Raw genomic sequence first — 16,302 nt, 5'->3', positions numbered from 1 at the left:
ATATAAACTCAGGTTATTAAAATTTATCAAAATCAGCATTGAGAAACACAACTCTACACTTAAGTATGGAAAATATTACTCTCTACTGCTTTTTACCTTTTGACTTTTTTTATTTCTATGTTACCTTTGTCTAATCACTTTCATTTTGCTTGGCCATACTTCTATGTACCACACCAAACTTTTAGAGATGCATATGAATGATAACTGGTATTGATTTATTATTGTCACTTGTACCAAGGTACAGTGAAAAACTTGTCTTGCATACCGTTCGTATAGATCAATTCATTACGCAGTGCATTGAGAGTGAAAACAGTAACAGAATACAGAATGAAGTGTCACAGCTACAGAGGAAGTGCAGTGCAGGTGGACAATAAGGTGCAAGGTCATAACAAGGTAGATTGTGAGGTCGAGGGTCCATCTCATCACATAAGGGAACCGTTCAATAGTCTTAACACAGTGGGATAGAAGCTGTCCTTGATCCTGGTGGTATGTGCCCTCAGGCTCCTGTATCTTTTGCTCGACGGGAGAGGGAAGAAGAGAGAATGACCTGGGTGGGTGGGGTCTTTGATTATGCTGGCTGCTTCACCAAGGCAGCGAGAGGTATAGACAGAGTCCATGGAGAGGAGGCTGGTTTCCGTGATGTGCTGGGCTGTGTCCACAACTCTTTACAGTTTCTTGCAGTCCTGGGCAGAGCAGTTGCCATACCAAGCCGTGATGCATCCAGATAGGATGCTTACTATGGTGCATCGATAAAAATTGGTGAGTGTCAAAGGGGACATGTCAACTTTCTTTAGCATCCTGAGGAAGTAGAGGCACTGGTGAGCTTTCTTGGTCATGGCATCTACATGGTTGAACCAGGCCAGGCTATTGGTGATGTTCACTCCTAGGAACTTGAAGCTCTCAACCCTCTCGACCTCAGCACCTTTGATGTAGACAGGTGCATGTACACCACCCCCTTTCCTGAAGTCAATGATCAGCTCTTTTGTTTTGCTGACATTGAGGGAAAGGTTGTTGTCATGACACCATGTCGCTAAGCTCTCTATCTCCTTCCTGTAATCCGACTCATTGTTATTTGAGATCCGGCCTACTACGGTGATATCATCTGCAAACTTGTAGATGCACTTAGAGCAGAATCTGGCCACGCAGTCACGAGTATGTTGGGAGTAGAGTGGAGGGCTGAGGACGCAGCCTTGTGGGACACTAGCATTGAGAATAATCATGATGTCGGTGTTGCTGCCCATCCTCACTGATTGCGGTCTGTTGGTCAGAAAGTCAAGGATCCAGTTGCAGAGGGAGATGTTGAGTCCCAGGTCTCAGGGTCTGGTGATGAGTTTGCTTGGAATTACAGTATTGCAGGTGGAGCTGTAGTCAATAAACAATAGTCTAATGTAGGTGCCTTTACTGTCCAGATGCTCCAGAGATGAGTGTAGGGGCCAGGGAGATGGCATCCACTGTAGACCTGTTTCGGCAGTAGGTGAATTGCAGTGGGTCAAGGTTTTCTGGGAGGCTGGAGCTGGGCTATGATCCCTCTGGTACTTGACTTCCTCACCATCAAAAGCATCTTTCCTGAATCTATCCTGTCCAGGATTTTAAGTTTCAACAAGTTACCTGGTGAATATAAGCTCAATTGTCCCAAACACTCTTCATATGTAAGTCCTGCCATCCCACGAATCAGTCTGGTGAACCTTTTGTCGCACTCACTCCATAGCAAGAATATCCTTCCTTGGATAAGGAGACCATAATTACACATAGTACGCAAGGTGCGGTCTCACCTAGGCCCTGCATAATTGCAGTAAGACGTCTACGTTCCTGTACTCATTTCCTCTTGCTATGAAGGCCAACGTACCATTTGCCACATTAACCGCTTGCTGTACCTGCATGCTTACTTTCATCGATTGGTGCATGAGGACACTCTTCTTGCTGCACCTCCCCCTTTTCTAATATCCTGCTGCTCAGATAATAATCCTGCATTCCTCTTTTTGCCACCAAAGTGGATTACCTCACATTTATCCACTATGCTGAATGTGCCATGTATTTATCTCAACTTGTCCAATTCACCCTGGAATCTCTCTCCCTCACCTAAATGATTTAATAAGAGCATGGCCGATCTACTTGTATTCTCCGTTCTGCCTTCCTGTCTACCCATGGTTAACTTCCACCTCCTTGCTTATCAAGTATCAATCTACACTGAGCTTTTATTTTTCCATAATAACATTTGGGTCAGTACTCCTTTATCATAGTCTATGTTACTTTTTCAAAAACAATAAATTGGTCAAACATGATTTTCCTTTTACAAAACCATGTTGACTTTGCCAGATTACCTTGAATTTCTAAGTGCCCTGTTATAACATCTTTAATAATGGCTTCTAAGTTTTTCCTTGGTGATAGATATTAGTTGGCCTATAATTTCTTGCTTTCAGTCTCAAGGTAATTAGACAAACTCTCTTTTGAATAAAGAAGCAACATTCCCTATTTTCCAATATAATGGAATTTCTTTCCTCAGTCAAAGGAATTTTGAAAAATTAAAACCAATAGATCAACTACCTCACTAACCACTTCATCTAAGACCCTAGGATGTAGTCCATCAGGACCCAGAGACTCGTCAGCTTGCAGCTCTAGAAATTCACTCAGTGCTACTTTTCTGGTGTTTGTAATTTTTCCTGTTCCTCCCTCCCTTCTAATTCCTGATTTAAAGCTATTTCTGGGATGTTACTTAGATTCCCTGTTGTGACAACTGATAGAAAAATACCTGTTTTATTCATCTACCATCTCCCTGTCTTTCATTAATAATTCCTTTGACTTGCCTTTTATAAGATCAATGCTCATTTTATTAACACTTTTTAAAATATTTATGGCAATTCTTAACATTTTACAAAATAAGTCTGGCTAGCTATATCCCTTATTCTTCCTTCCTTATTAAGCTTTCAGACATTTTTTTCTGTTTCTATATTCTGTCCAGTCTTCTGACCTGCCACTCATCTTTGCACAATTATCTGCTATTGTTGAAGTTTGACAGTTTTTACAATTTATTTACATTTTGCAATTGGAGCCAAGGTCCAAGCTGCAAGTTACCAGCACTGGATATCTTTATATTCAAAAATATGCTGCTTGGTCCTCCTGTTCCAAGGCAAGTATTGGGAGGTTGGGCAATCTGATATCTGCTTGGATGTACAAATTGGCATTGGCAGCCATGTATTTTTGCTGGGGGGGTTGGGGGGGGGGGAAGTAGGGAGAATATCATCCTGACACATCTAGTGAGGGACAAAAAACAAATTGCTGGAGAAACTCGGATCAAGACCCTGCATTTTTTTTGCTCCAGATTCCAGCATTTGCTCTTGTGTCTACATCTAGTGAGGAAGTTGGTAGGGGTTGTGGAATCCTGCCAGTATTAGCATGGTTCGTGACACAGGTGGTGTTGCAGGGTTGATAGGGATGACGTGGAGATGAGGCCAACATTTGGAAGAAAGGGTAGGGAGATCTTCCTGACATTGAGAGATGTTGACGTGATTTTTTAAAAAAAAAGTGTTGTCAACAGCTTTGGAAGTGCAAAGAATTGGGGAAGTACCATTACGAGGCTGGTATTGTGGTCGAGGCAGGTGTGGTGAAAGATATTCAGGGGTTTGATTAAGGATGGGCTGGCATTATGTTGGGAGGCATGGTTGGCAGCAAAAGGTGGTAATCTTCTTTGGCAGTCTGTACATCAGGGGATGGATAATCATTTGGGGTTGTTGGGGAGGAAAGTTCAATGCAATGGAAGTGGTTGAACTAGTACACATGTCAGCACTGACCCAGAAGTGGTCAATTATAGATATCCTCAGGACAATGTGGTTCAAATAATCAAGACGGAACATCGCACAAGAATGATGGTTCACCTGTAATCAACGTGGAAATTGTGTCAGGGTCACGAGTATCTCATGACAGGAAGGGACTAGTTGAATTTTTCAATTGGTGTGATTTGATCCAGAAATGGTTATAAATGTGATTTTGTTTGCATTAAATGAATTTTGAATTGTATACTGCTGTTTTTTTTTAAAAAGGTGCCATGCAGTCCAGTTTACAGATAAGTGTTCATAAAGATTTGGCTGTCAGCTTTGAAGATGGAATTGTTTAAAATTATTTGTAGTTCATTTTCTCACTCTGGAACACTGATACACAGCCCCTCATGTTTAAGGGGAGGGAATGCAGGGAAAGCTTGATGAGACCAGGGACATAAAAATATGATGCCTGGGAGAATAGCTTTCAGTAACAATGATGCAGGGGGAATGTTGGTATTCAGGGCTTGAGGGACGAAAAGTGCAAGGCATTGCTGATCGATGACTGGGAAGAGTGAAGCCATGTTCGGAGGTGTTGCGTAGAAGGACTCCTTCTGGTCCTAAAAGAATGTTGTAAAAGAATTCCTCATAGAGTTAGATGGTGCCGTCTGCATTTCCTGCTGAGTGCTCCAGTGTCACAGAAACCCTTGCTATAACTGTAAATTTAAAATTGGGCTCCCAATTGCACCTCCAGGAGTCCAATGTTAGTTAAGAGACCTGCTGAGTATCTCCAGAATTTTCTGTTTTTAAGTATTGGTGATCCTTAGCTGGACATTGAAGAAAAGTTGTTAGGGATATCCTGTACAGAGGGTGAGATAAGAAAGAATTGGATTTTTATAGCAGCTTTCATAACTTCAGGGTATGCTAAAGCTCCTTAGAATCGATGCATTTATATGACTTTTTTCATTCTGCTGCATTTGACTAAGTTATCTTTATCTCTGAAATTACAGGAATCTTTCCAAAATACCCTTTTTAAATGGGCAGAAGAACTCAATTCCTTAAGTCGGATTCAGGATATATTTGACTGCTATGAACAGGCCTTGGAGCTCTATCCCAATAATGAAGTGATATGGAACAGTATGGGGGAACATTTATTTAGGTTTGTGCAACTATTTTCCACTTAAATTTGAATATAATATTAAATGGTTGTAAGTTGCTTCCTTTACATCTCTTACTGTCGTCTGCTCCTTCAAGCCCTACCCAGTATGGCAACTAATTTGTGAACTTGGTCCCACTACATGTCAGCACCACTTACCCCAATCCAGTTAATTTTCCAACATGTATCAGCTAGAGTTTATTTTCAATTTTGCTTATTTTATATGGTTTGGTGGTTGATAGTTCTTATATATATCTTATTCTGATAGCAACACAGAAGTAGGCCATTTGGTCCATCTTGTCCATGCTGGCTCCCAGGGAAGCAATTTCATGGGTTCCAATCCCCCTCTCCATAATTCCCTGTATGCCTGCAGCTTGTTCCCTCTCATACATGTCCATTGGCTCCATTCTTGATTCTTTTTGTATTTTAAAAGGTAACCTGCAGTAGCCAATTAACCTACTTGCACATCTTTAGGATGTGGGAGGAAACTGGAGCATGGGGAGGAAACCTAGCCAGTCACAAAGAACATGCAGACTCTACATGGGAAGCACCTGAGGTCAGGATTATATGTGGGTCCTTGGAACTGTGAGGCAAGAGCACTAAATGTTGTGCTACTGTTTTACCTTAGGATTTTACAGTAGAGTCATTAACACTGTTTGTTCATTGCCAACTGAGTATTTTGGCTGAATTTGACTCCTTCATCACATGATGTCTTTATCATGTGAACCCATCATCAGCGGTTGCAAGGAGATTTGAAAAGTTGCTTACTTTTACTATCTGTCTTAATCTAAAGGTACTGAGGTAAATTTGTGAGGTTTTCTCCATTCCCATAAATGTGATAAACTAAATCAGCACGGAATCCTGGAACTCCCCACCTAAAAGGATTGAAGAAGCACCATCATTATTATTTGGACTGCAGAGACTCATAATGATAGTTCACTATTGCTGCCTTAAGGGCAGTCAGGAAAGGACATTGAACCCTGGCTTTATTGGTGCCATCCACTTATTAGAAATAAATAAAAATAGTCTTCAGAGTGCTTCATGAGTCTCAGTCTCAAGCCATTCATTCACCTCTAGGATAAAATACTGCCAGATGTAAAGTGAACTGGATATCACATCATTGTAATCGATTTTAAAAATTAATGGCTCTCCCAATAAAAGTTCTTAGCCCTGGCTACCTTCATAACCATTTTTAGGTTGTCAAGCCAATTTATTTAAGACCTGTTCATGAGCAAATAAGTAACAGGTGGAAAAAAAACTTCTCTTTGGACATGTCACTACAACAACCAGTGTGCATATCGTTCACATCTATAAGCAGACCATTTCCAGTAACCAACAGTAAAACTGAAATGACCACAGTGTTGCTAAAATCGTACTGACTGCTGATCTGTATAATCAAGTTACAGCTTTGTTATTGATTTCACAAGGGTTTTGTTGTTAATAGGAATCATAATTACTTTTTTGCCTTAAGAAATTTTATACACCAGTCATTATACCAAATAATTAACTTCAATTTTGGATTCTCTTTTCTGCATAATGATCAGCATGGGATTCCGAGATGAAGCAGCTGGCTATTTCCACAAAGCTGTTAAACTCAATCCTGACTGTGCAGATGCAAGGGAGAATTTTTATCGTGTTGCTAATTGGTTGGTGGAGCGGTGGCATTTTTTAATGCTAAATGATAAAAAGAGGAATGTTGCCTATCAGAGAGCAATCCAGAAAGCAGTGCAATCTGGCTGTACGTCTGTGTTGGATATTGGAACAGGAACTGGCATCCTAAGGTATGTTGAATTTTCTTGTCAGAGAAAGAAATGTACAGAGTGTGTATGTGTATTTTATGAATATGGGATTTGGAGGAGGAAAATACAAAAATGTGTTTTTGTTTAGAAGCATAATATCTTAAAATTGTTTTCCACATATCTGTGATTTTAATGTTGTTACTTTTTTTCAATGTAGGCTAATTATTTTAGATTATTTATACACTATATGGTTTTATTTCATGTTTTCTCATGGTTAAACGGGTTGGAAATTATACATAATCCATGTCCTTGAAGTTTTATCATATTATTAAAAGAGGATGGTATTCAGCTGCTGATGAATGTACGGTATGAATGTCAGGAATGTTCAGAGGTTAATCTGGACCCCACTCTCCTTGCTGCCTCCTCTCCACTCTGCTGCCATTGATGCCATACCTCTGGAGAGCCACCACAGGTGTACTTAGAAATGCGTTTCAATTGTATTTCTGAATGTGAGCAAAACTGTGCGTAGAACTGCGTTACTTTAAGAATAACCTCTGCCAAATGCAATGTGCCATGACAGTGTGAAGAAAGGGGCAAAGGCAAGAGAACTGTAGGAAGAAAGAGATAATTGGCTTGTCTTCAGAGCAGCAGGCAAAATTGCCACAAATGAGTATGGGGAATTCTGTTTACGTTTTAAGGGCAGACATTAGAAGTCACCCTTCCACTTTCAACATTCTGTGGGGACTGTTCCCTCTAACTCTTCAGTCCACTCTGCCTTCTCCACCAACCACTCTCCTTCTCAAGGTGCTTTTCCCACATCTCCATGGAATATGCAACACCTGCCCTTTTTCTTCCTTCCTTCCCACCATCCAGGGATCCAAGCAGTCTTTTCAGGTTAAGCAGAGGTTCCTTTGTACTTCTTTCAAGTTGGTTAGTGTTGAATGCAATGCACTATGTGGTTTCTTCTCCACTGGAGAAACAAAATTCAGATTGGGTGACCTTTGCTGAACACCTCTGTTTAGTCTGCAGTGGTTACCCTGAACTTCCCAGTTGCTTGTCACCTTAATTTTCCATCCCATTCCATTCTGAGCTCTCAGTTTTCAGCCTCCTGCATAATTCCAGTAACAGTTTCTCATCTTTGTCTGGACATATTGCAGCCTTCACAACTCAATATTGAGTTTAACATTTTCAAATAACTACCCTTTTTCCTCTTTTCTTGAATGTGGCTGTATCTTCATGTTTAAATTTTTTTCCTCTTCTCTCTCCAACTGCCAGCTTTTAAAGTAATTACTATCTCGACAATTTGGTATATGACCTATCATAGACATTCTTTCTGTTCTCTCCACCCTACTCTAGTCTACAATTTAAAGTACCTTTTTTTTTACTGAACCTCGACTCTGTTTCTCTTCCCACAAATGCTTTTTGTTCTGGACTTCCAGCACCTTCAGCTTTTTTTGCTCCAATTAGAAAATGCTTCTTGTTCATATATCTTCCACTCAAAAACAGGCATCTCCACTTGGATCTGCTGGCTTTAACTGGGCAGAAACACAGAAAAGTACAGCTAAAGCTTGGCCTTCCACTCCAGATAAATACTATTTTTGAGACACCTGCATTGCACCTCATGGATTCCAAAGGGCAGCGCAGACTTCCCAGCAGAAGACTTTGCCTGAGAATATGCTGCAAGAAATGGTGTGCTGGAAAGACAGACAAACAGTGGACATGGGCAGCTTACTGATCAGCAAAAAAATTTCCCATCATCATTTCCTGGTGTGAATAATACAGTTGAAGTCTGAGACCTATTTTGGGTGAGCAAGTTTGTTGGTAGCTTCCTGCAATGGGCTCCGATGTCCAAGCTTGCGAGCAGGGAAGAGATCCAGGAGCCATTATACGTGCAGACTATCACAGCCATTGCTGGAAATTGTCTAGTAGGATCAGAGGGCTCAGGAGAAGGACACAAATCAAATTTGGTTGTAAACAGAAACAACGTCTTGGAATCAGCAATAACAGGAGCAAAAATCTGCACATATTGTGAAGCAGAGTCCACGTTGATCCAACAAAGAATGAAACATGATGGTGCTAGTCAGTATATGCCTTGTTGTAGCCATTTCTAGAGTTTCATGGGTGGATGTTGGGATAAATTCTCTAGCCTTTTTTTTTCCCAAGACATGAAAGATATTTGAAAGCTGTTTATGGATTCATTGGTCGGGGTCTTAGGAAGTGCATAAGCTATTGGAAATGTGAGGAGTTGAAGAAAGAAAGATAAGAACAGAGAATAAATATTTCCTTCCATTTTCTTTTCCCAGTTTAGGCAACTACAATTAATTCCTGGGTAGCTTGAGAGGAACCTGTCTATTGTGTTGTTCTGGGAAATGAAGCTGATGTTGCTTTAGGGAATTTCCATGGAGTAGGAAAGGGAAACTATGACAGTCAGGGAGCGTTCTTCCATTTAGGCCAGCACTGCCTGTAGAAATGATGTTTATATGGTGTATCCAAAGAGGAGTGCTGGAGAAATGAACAGTCTGTATGATAAAATGTTCCATTAGTTTCTAAAATATATGCCCTATCCCACCCTTTGGTGCTGCAAGTTTGTTAGAGTTCTGCTGAGAAAAGATTTTTGATTTTATTTAGTTGTACTCCAGTAGTATCTCAGAGTATACTTAGTGCTCTCTAACTCACGTGTTAACTTCAGTTAACTTGTATGTAAGTTTGATTGACTATGTTCAGAAAACACAATTTTATGTTGACTGTACCATAACTTGGATTGGTAGGCAGATGTGGAGCTGGGGACAATAATTTGTACCATGTAATAGGCAAAGTTCAGTCTTTTCTGTAGTTTGATTTGGAAACTCCCAAGGATAATAGTATTTTTATTTGGGCAGCGAGTGGCCAAAAGAGCAAAAACAAGTACAGGGTTGGTTGTGGGTGGGGAGGTATACTTCCACTGTTTTAATAATTACAGCTTAATGTACCTTATTACATTATGGATGTTTTAAAATAATTGAGACACTGTTCAGATGTAGACTCAAACTGATATTGAATCTCCAGAGCTTGGAGGTTTGTGTGTAGGAGTAGAATGGGGTAGAATAGATGTTTATTGCTTCAGTAATATTGGGAAAGAATGTTAGTCATTACAATATTTCGGTTTGCATGTTGTGTCACCCATATAGTGGTTTGTTTCTCCAGTGGTCCTGTAGTGTAAAATGAGTAAACCAGAACCATCTTAAAACATGCATATTTATCTTTTAAGAAATTCAGTAACAGATATAAATGTAACATTGTGTTAAGAGATTGCAGCAAAGTTCAGACTCTTCCGCACGTTCTAGGTTGAGAAGTCTCTGCCCAAATTTACTTGTGCATGCATTTCCGAACTGATTGTTTAATGTTGTTAATAAATTCAAAGTGAACTATATACTCAGGAAAAGGGGAGAATGTTATTTGGATTTTTTTTAACAAAAGGTTATGCTTTTAAGTATAGTTTATTTTTATAATTTAATATTTTCTTGTGAGCAGACAAGGAACTGCCAAATTAAAGCCAGTAATAGCCAGTTGTGTTACTCATTATTTCATTGAGCTAGTCTTGTATTGGAAACCACTGTAAATTACAACTATTGTAAAATGCTTTTGTCTTTATTTTAATTGTTATCTGTGCAATTGGATTTTGGCTACTTAACATCCAGAGCTTTTGTATTTTGTAGTTGCAAGTGCCCTAAGAAGAATTAGTTTATGTACCCTCAATCAAATTCCCAGTGGGCATATGTACTTAGCTTAGAATTTCTCAGCAACACAAAAGATACTGGAGGAACTCAGCAGGAATTTCTCAGCTCCAACCATGATTAGAAAAATGGTTTTTTATTGCATGCCATGGTATTTTGTCACCGATGGGATCATTTGGTGACATCCATCACCACATTTAATGAAAAATATAATTTTGAAAAATATAATTTCAAAAAATATCAGTTGCGCATGGGGGTCCCTGGCAGAGAAAGGGAGCACTTGTTCATGGACACTTTCCTGGAGGTCCTCCTCAGTCTGTATGAGGAATGGAAGGAGGAGAATGTGAGACTGGGGAAAGCAGCATGAGCAGTAGGAGGGAGGTACGTAGTGGAGTAGGGCATCCGTAGAGGGTATTTTTGAGGTAAATGCCTCCTTGCCTGTGGGTACAAAACATTGCTCCACCGTGACCTTCAATGTAATATCCATAAACCTGTTGCTGCCTTGGTTCTTGAGCCAGGCTGTGCTCCACTTTGTGTTAGGCACCACATTCCATACATTGAATGAAAATGGATGGTGGTGCCTACATGTGCCATTCCAGAAAGGATGAGGTCCTGGAAATAGAAAATAAAATATTAAAGATCATGCAAGGCATGCAATTAATACTCGGTTGTTGCCACAAACCGAGGGATAAGGCAGAGTGGAAAAAAATGATAGTGAGTTGATTTCTTCTTCATTCTTGATTTGTCTTTCCATGTTTTCCTTTTTTTAAACCATTGTCCAGCTGGGTGTGAGAGCTCTCACCTGTTTCACTTTCTATTTGTCGAGTTGTGACTGGTAAACCCCTGCATGACTTTTCTTACTGCACCCCCTCCATTACCTCTGATTTATGTAATGAACACTAATGTGAACCTACCAATATGCCCCACTTATCTTTTTGCATGTTGGAACTAAGACTATTTTCTAGCCTGAATTGTGCTATTTGAAGGAAAGTACTTGCAGATTTAAGTGTAATACCAGGACAGACAACATTTGGATGTCATCTGGTTGAAAATTGGGAATGCATAAGAATTTTGTATAAGGCTGATAGAATATTTGTATTTATTAAATTTGCTTATAAATTGATAAAGGTTCAAAAAGCACATCTCAATTAATAGAAGGGGGCTATACATTAAAACACAAGAGTGTAATCTGCATCATCAAATAACCTGAGATCCTGATTGTCAGTCACAAGGCTGGAGTTGATGAAATATATCCAAAGACAATATTTGTCCAATATCACAATTTTACTAGATGATAAATGAAAGAACAATTTTTAAAATTATAAGCCATATCTTTTCTACTGTTTTCATTCTTGTTTTCCTTCTCTATGATTCAGTATGTTTGCAAAAAAGGCTGGAGCTTGTCAAGTGTATGCTTGTGAGCTGTCCAAGACGATGTATGAACTTGCCTGTGAAGTGGTTGCTTCGAATCAAATGGCAGGAGAGATAAAGATTCTGCACATGAAATCATTGGATGTGGAAATTCCGAAAGATCTCTCCAGCAGGTGTGTTTGGTCACAACCTAACAAAATCTTTTGTTCAAAATTATAACTTCATTCTATAGGAAATATTAATTTTCCCTTTGGCAGTCCTTCAGTGAAGTACTACAACTTTGTTCAATCAATTGTTAAGGCTGCATCCTTCAAGGGTTTGTGTTTCAGTAGTGGATGTTGGTCCTTTGATTACAAGTGATATTTTGAATTTTCAGTATGCAGTTTGGTATTTCTTCATCTATTTTATAGTTTACGAAATATTTTACTTGTCATTAATATTAATTACAATAGAGGTAGGTTAATATTGGAGAAACATGGGCAGTTATTTGTCTTAAATTAGGTCAAGGAGCAGGTGTAATACATTGGATTAAGTTTCCCCTCTGGCATAGATGAGTGCCTAGATGAAATAGAAACATGCTATTTTTCAGTAGTGCTTAATGTTTTGGGCCAGTTACCTTGTGGGGCGTGTTGTATTGCTGCTTCCTCTGAAATGTAATCACTTGCATTTAATTTATGGGAGATGGAATACTATAGAGAAAGTAACTCTCCCATTTGTATATTTTTCCTGGAACTTGTGCCTAGTGAGAATAACTTCACTCATACCCTTTGAATTGACCAAACTGTCAAAGAGGATTATTCAGACAGATTTATTTACAAATGCTCATCGTATAGGCAAGATATTAAATAGTCCAAAATAGTATCAGATGTCTGAAAATATTTGTTAAGCAGTTATCCAATTAGTTAGCCAAGAGACTTTGAATTCTTGCATAGGATACTTCATAAAAATAAGCAAATGTGGTTCTCAACACATCGAATTCAGGCTCATTGCAAATTACAGAAGTGTAACATAACAGTATCCTGGTGCACTACAACCAACATAAATTGAACTGTGTTGCCCCATACATATTTTCTCAGAAACTGAAGTTCACTTTCTTCTTGGAGCATTACACTGGTGCTGTGTATAGTACTGGTGTCCAATCAGCTGACTGGATTAAAAGAAAATCTGGAAATTGCAGATAAAACTCCACTTAAAAAAAGTCATTGAGGTATTTTTCTTAAATCTTGAATTGTGTCTTTAAAAAATTAGCCTATGTATTTCCCAAGAACAACAGACTGCAGGGCTTGCTGTTGCCACATCATTGTGAGTGCAGGATGTTGCATTGATGTGCATAATGTAGAGATGTGGAAATTTTCATCAGGGATGCTTGAGAACAAAAAAAAATGAGCCTGGTAAATGGTGTAGGCAAAACATTGATGTCACAGTGGAAACCCTTTGATACCTCTTTTTGCCAAATTGATACAAGGTTTTACTCTTTTTTTTTCATACTGTGTGTGGGGAAAAACACAAGGTGCATCTTTAAAATACAATTTTTGTCAGTAAATCAGAAACTAGGTGATTCACACTTTGAGGTGCCTGGACCAATATCTCAATGGTTGTCTATTAACTCAAAATTGATCATTCACTGTCTAACATATGCAAAACAACTTGTATGCACAAATTGTATATAAGAAAACATACTTACATGGGTCCAATTTCTAGGCACTAATTCTTTGCTTTGAAGTGTCAGATAAATGTAGTCAATATTTAGAGTATACAAACACTGATTATTGATAAAATGTGGAAACATACATTGCCTGGGCAGGACAGTTTCAATTCACAAAGGGCATTGAGTTGCGTTTCTTTCACAACTTAATTAGTTTTTCATTTTTACGTTTATCTTAATTTTTGTAATGAGAAGCCAGCAACTATCACCTAACATCATATCCTGGTGAGGTGCAGAAAAAAGTTTCTGATGTATATCTTCAGAGTTGGTATGCCAAAATATTCTGTCCTCCTTGAAAAACCTTAATGCTAAACTAGAAATCAATTAACAAAAATATTGATGCCTACTGAAACTGTTAAAATATAAACAAAGAGGAACCTAGGTCATTTTTTTCATATCAATTACATGCTGTTTATCTAAAATTGGATATTAATCATTAGCAAATAACAATATTGTCCAGTAGTTCAGTCTCATCCAGGATAGAGCTGGTAGTGGTAATGCCTTCATTTGTAATGACAGGAGAATCTTAACGAAACATTTTTCATTCCTACTGTTTTGAGAAGCATTTACACCTAATATGTCTACACAAACTGTGACTGATATGTCATCCCGTCATTGGGTGACCTAACCATTTCAGACTTTTTAAAAAAGCATTTAAGGCCAATTAATGGACAGTTTAGGTGACTCCTGCATCATAGTGGGTTGCGTTTCTGGGAAATGGTGCATATCACTATTTTCCATAATACAAAGCCACAGCTGACGTGTCAAGAAATGTGAGTTGAACAAAAAATAAATTTTGTGTTGATTTATTTACTCATTTTTTCCACACAAATTCCGTGAGGTCAAATTTGATTCTGTATCTCAAATTTGTGAATTCTCTAAGGGTGAATTTCTATAACACGGGTTGCCTGTATATATCCAATTACCAAAACTTTTGCAGTTACAGTTATCACGTAATACCACCTTAAGTACAAATTTTGACCATAAAATTGTGCGTGAAAAAGCTAACAGAACAGGAATATGTTGAATGTGTTGACCCTAAGCATTAATCTCACAAAATGTTTCACAGTTAATTTTGCGACAAAGGTACTAGCTTGAAGAATTGCACGTTAATGAGAATATTTGAGAGGTTAAAATGGCTTGGCCTAATTCCAGGGCAGAAATTGGTCTAATGGTTATATTATGGTCAGAAGAAATGCTGCAAAGTGGGGACAATTAAAGCAAATATTTGATTCTTCAGTTATACCTCCAATTACACTGGTAGAATTAGAGAAGCAATTGAGGAATACAATATTTGAGACAATGGAAATGAAGAGAAAAATCAGTAAACTCAAAGCATGGTGTTACAGAAGGTGATATGCTAGCTGACATTTTTGAAAACACGTGTATCCAAGCACTGATGAATCTTCATTTTACCAGAATATGAAAATAGTCTTTAGTAATGGGAGACATTTTGGTGTGCTTGATTAGAATTATATGGAGAATTTGTTGATCTTAAATAGCTGAACGTCCTTGTTCAAAATTTATTTTAAGAAAACAGGTAATGTAGTTAGTGTTCAGTTAAGCGAAGCAGTGTACAAAATCAGCAGGAATCCTTTTTTTAGGATGTGATTAACATAGCATTTTTGTGTGTTGTCCCAGGACACCAATTAAGCTTTTATAATCGTATATTAATGTAATAATTGACATAAATGTTGAGTTACTTTCAAAATTTTTTATCATTGTCATTTCTCCAAATGGAAGCTCCATGTGGGGTCTCATTTCAGCATTCCAGTGTTGGTAGTAATGAATACTGTCTCAATGCAGAGGAAAGAAGGGAAGGCTTCAGTGCTTTTAAATACATGTGGTTCATAGTGTTCTTGTAAGTTTCTTAAGAATATTTGCAAAGTTTATTGCTATTACCTTGGTTATTACATTGATTTATTTTGAATCTGAAGTATTTGTTCCCATGTGCAATGTGGTTCTCTTTGTCATCTGTAATACTCCTGAGTCTTTTTTCTATATTTTCTATTAGGTATTAATAATGTAATTTATAGTGTTTTACACAAGTTCTTCATGTTTGGGAAATTAATATTTTTCTGCAGACATTCTTATCTTTGCTTTTCCTGTTTTTGTGCTTGTTTAAAGCCTAAGTTTTAAATGAACTTCAATATAATAGATGTTAAATTCTGATATCATTTACAATATATAGACATTTACTATTTTATGTATATTTTATATAATCAATCCTTATTTAAAATGTAACAAGTGCTGTAAATAAATACTCCTTCCAAAACACCTAGTCATGGATAAAGTGATTGCAGCATAGCAATGGTGTCAAATGTATCATCAGTTGATCAATCACACAGGACCCAGGCCTGTAGACTACATTAATTTTAGTGTAATCATAGACTGGAGTCAAGTGTGACTTTATATCATTTTACGATTGGCTCTTAATTTCTGAATAAGTTCAAAGCTTCCAATTTTGTCGTCAGGGTGTCGCTTGTTGTCACAGAGACTGTGGATGCAGGACTGTTTGGTGAAGGAATTGTGGAGAGTTTGATACATGCGTGGAAGTACCTCCTTCTGCCACCAAAGGTATGTGTTTTACGTAATTGTAAACATCTAATATTTGAGCACTAGAAGTAGAATTACAGTATCAGGATCAGTCATGTGTTTACTTTTTTCAGGTAGGTATTTTGAATACAGTATAATTAATGATAGTAAAAATACAGAGTTTGTCAATCTTTCCTGATAAAGTAACCTCCTCAAATATAGACTTTTCATAAAATTTACAATATTACAATACGAGACATTCTATTGTCGTCATCATTTTACCTAGCATATCCGTACATTGCTTACAATATTTACATTATGTCAACATAGC

At 38.0% G+C, this 16,302-nt stretch overlaps 1 protein-coding gene across 1 annotated transcript in view; it reads left to right on the top strand.

The window, feature by feature from the left end:
• prmt9 (protein arginine methyltransferase 9) overlaps positions 1-16,302 on the top strand; it is a 48,859-nt gene that overhangs the window by 10,637 nt on the left and 21,920 nt on the right. Inside the window, exons 3-6 of the mRNA XM_052039724.1 lie at positions 4,763-4,911; positions 6,453-6,689; positions 11,737-11,904; positions 15,911-16,013. Coding sequence (XP_051895684.1) covers positions 4,763-4,911; positions 6,453-6,689; positions 11,737-11,904; positions 15,911-16,013 — 657 coding nt within the window. The remainder of the gene's footprint in view (positions 1-4,762; positions 4,912-6,452; positions 6,690-11,736; positions 11,905-15,910; positions 16,014-16,302) is intronic.

This window comes from Pristis pectinata, chromosome 2 (genome assembly GCF_009764475.1).
Source record: "Pristis pectinata isolate sPriPec2 chromosome 2, sPriPec2.1.pri, whole genome shotgun sequence".
Lineage (NCBI taxonomy): Eukaryota > Metazoa > Chordata > Chondrichthyes > Rhinopristiformes > Pristidae > Pristis > Pristis pectinata.
This window is presented reverse-complemented; position numbering and strand designations above follow the sequence as displayed.